Source organism: Phytophthora parasitica, assembly GCF_000247585.1.
Source record: "Phytophthora parasitica INRA-310 unplaced genomic scaffold supercont2.2, whole genome shotgun sequence".
Classification (NCBI taxonomy): Eukaryota; Oomycota; class Peronosporomycetes; order Peronosporales; family Peronosporaceae; genus Phytophthora; species Phytophthora nicotianae.
In genome coordinates this window covers 437,148-438,539 of record NW_008648988.1, presented here as the reverse complement: position 1 = coordinate 438,539, position 1,392 = coordinate 437,148, and the positions used below count along the sequence as shown (strand labels likewise).

The following is a 1,392-nucleotide window of genomic DNA, read 5'->3' as shown; positions in this document are numbered from 1 at the left end:
ATCATGTACAGCCTGCTTCGCGTAACCCAGCAAATTGAAGTGTCCTGTCCAGGGTCGACCACAAATTGTGCCGACCAACAAAAACATAATAACAATTTAAGTCGTTCAATTGAAAGTATATTCATATACCGGAACCACAAATTTATTATTGAGCGCGCGTGAGAAAGTCCGCGGCCCCACTACTTTGATATTGCGAGCGCATGCTAATTGTTTTCACTCGCTACTACTGCGGGACTACCGTGTCGCTTTTGGACTGAGCGCGCGTAGAGAGCTTAAACGCCGTTTCGAGTATTTAGGCCCTCGTTCAAGTGGAGAACGCGTTCTGAACAGAAAATTGCCTAGGATTTTATTGGCTGAAAATTAGTCGGAACAGTGTACCACTTAGAAAATTGACGTTCTGAACCACTTGTTCTGGGAACTTCTCGAGCAGGTGTTCTGGCCTCAGCACATTTGTGCCATGGACGACGTCACAGCTGCCATTTTAGCATTAGTAGTAGCTGTTGCAAGCGTGAGCGCTGTCATCGCCACAGTAGATAGGCGCGGTTTACGACGGCCACCCAAAGCCCCCAAGACGTTTAACACTCGAGCATTCGAGACAGCTCTCTACACCCCGGGAACAGGTTGGTTCCACGACAAACTGACGACAAACTGCACGCTGCGTGGGGCCGTGAGCCCGGTCCCAACACCAAGAACCCCGTCATTAAGCGCGTGGCGCTCACAATGCTCTACCTGGCCAAGGGTGGCACCATGGAGAAGGCTGCAACGGCGTTGGGCATCTCCAGGCCTCGTAGTGTAGTCTACATTAACGAGACCCTGGACGTGCTCAGCGCCATGGCTAAATCTATGATCTCCATGCCGCCAGCAGAGGATCTGGCAGCTGTTGAAGACGGCTTCTACGCTACGGCCGGGTTTCCCGACACCATTGGTGCCGTCGACGGTACTCTCGTCCGTATTGCGCGGCCACACGACTTTGAGGGCTCGTACTGTCGCAAGAACATCCCTGCGGTAAATGTCCAAGCTATCGTAGACCACCGTGGTCTCTTCCGGTCCATTTCCATTCAATCGGGGTCAAACAACGACCAATCGCTCTGGAATGGATCGGGAGTGAAGAAAAGGTAAAGTTCAGGCATTTTATTGTCAACACTAAGATCTAATTTTGTTTGTTGCACTCGTAGGATCTCTAGTTACGTGCCTCCTGGAAAGCATTTGCTGGTGGATGCCGGCTACAAAATCTGGGGTCACATGTTGACCCCGTTTCCAGAGGCAGACGCTATGCAAGGTCCTCGGAAGAGGCGATACAACAAGGCCCATTCCAGGACTCGAATCGTCGTAGAATGCGCCTTTGGGCGTTTAAAAAACCGTTTCCGCGTATTTCTAGGCAAACTGGAGCAG

The 1,392-nt window shown here is 51.2% G+C and overlaps 1 protein-coding gene across 1 annotated transcript in view; it reads left to right on the top strand.

Moving 5' to 3' along the window:
- Positions 1-720: 720 nt before the first annotated feature.
- The window catches only part of PPTG_02197 (hypothetical protein), a gene marked incomplete at both ends in the record, with an annotated part of 5,053 nt that continues 4,381 nt past the window's right edge, over positions 721-1,392 (top strand). The window contains 2 exons of the mRNA XM_008893217.1: positions 721-1,115; positions 1,176-1,279. Coding sequence (XP_008891465.1) covers positions 721-1,115; positions 1,176-1,279 — 499 coding nt within the window. The remainder of the gene's footprint in view (positions 1,116-1,175; positions 1,280-1,392) is intronic.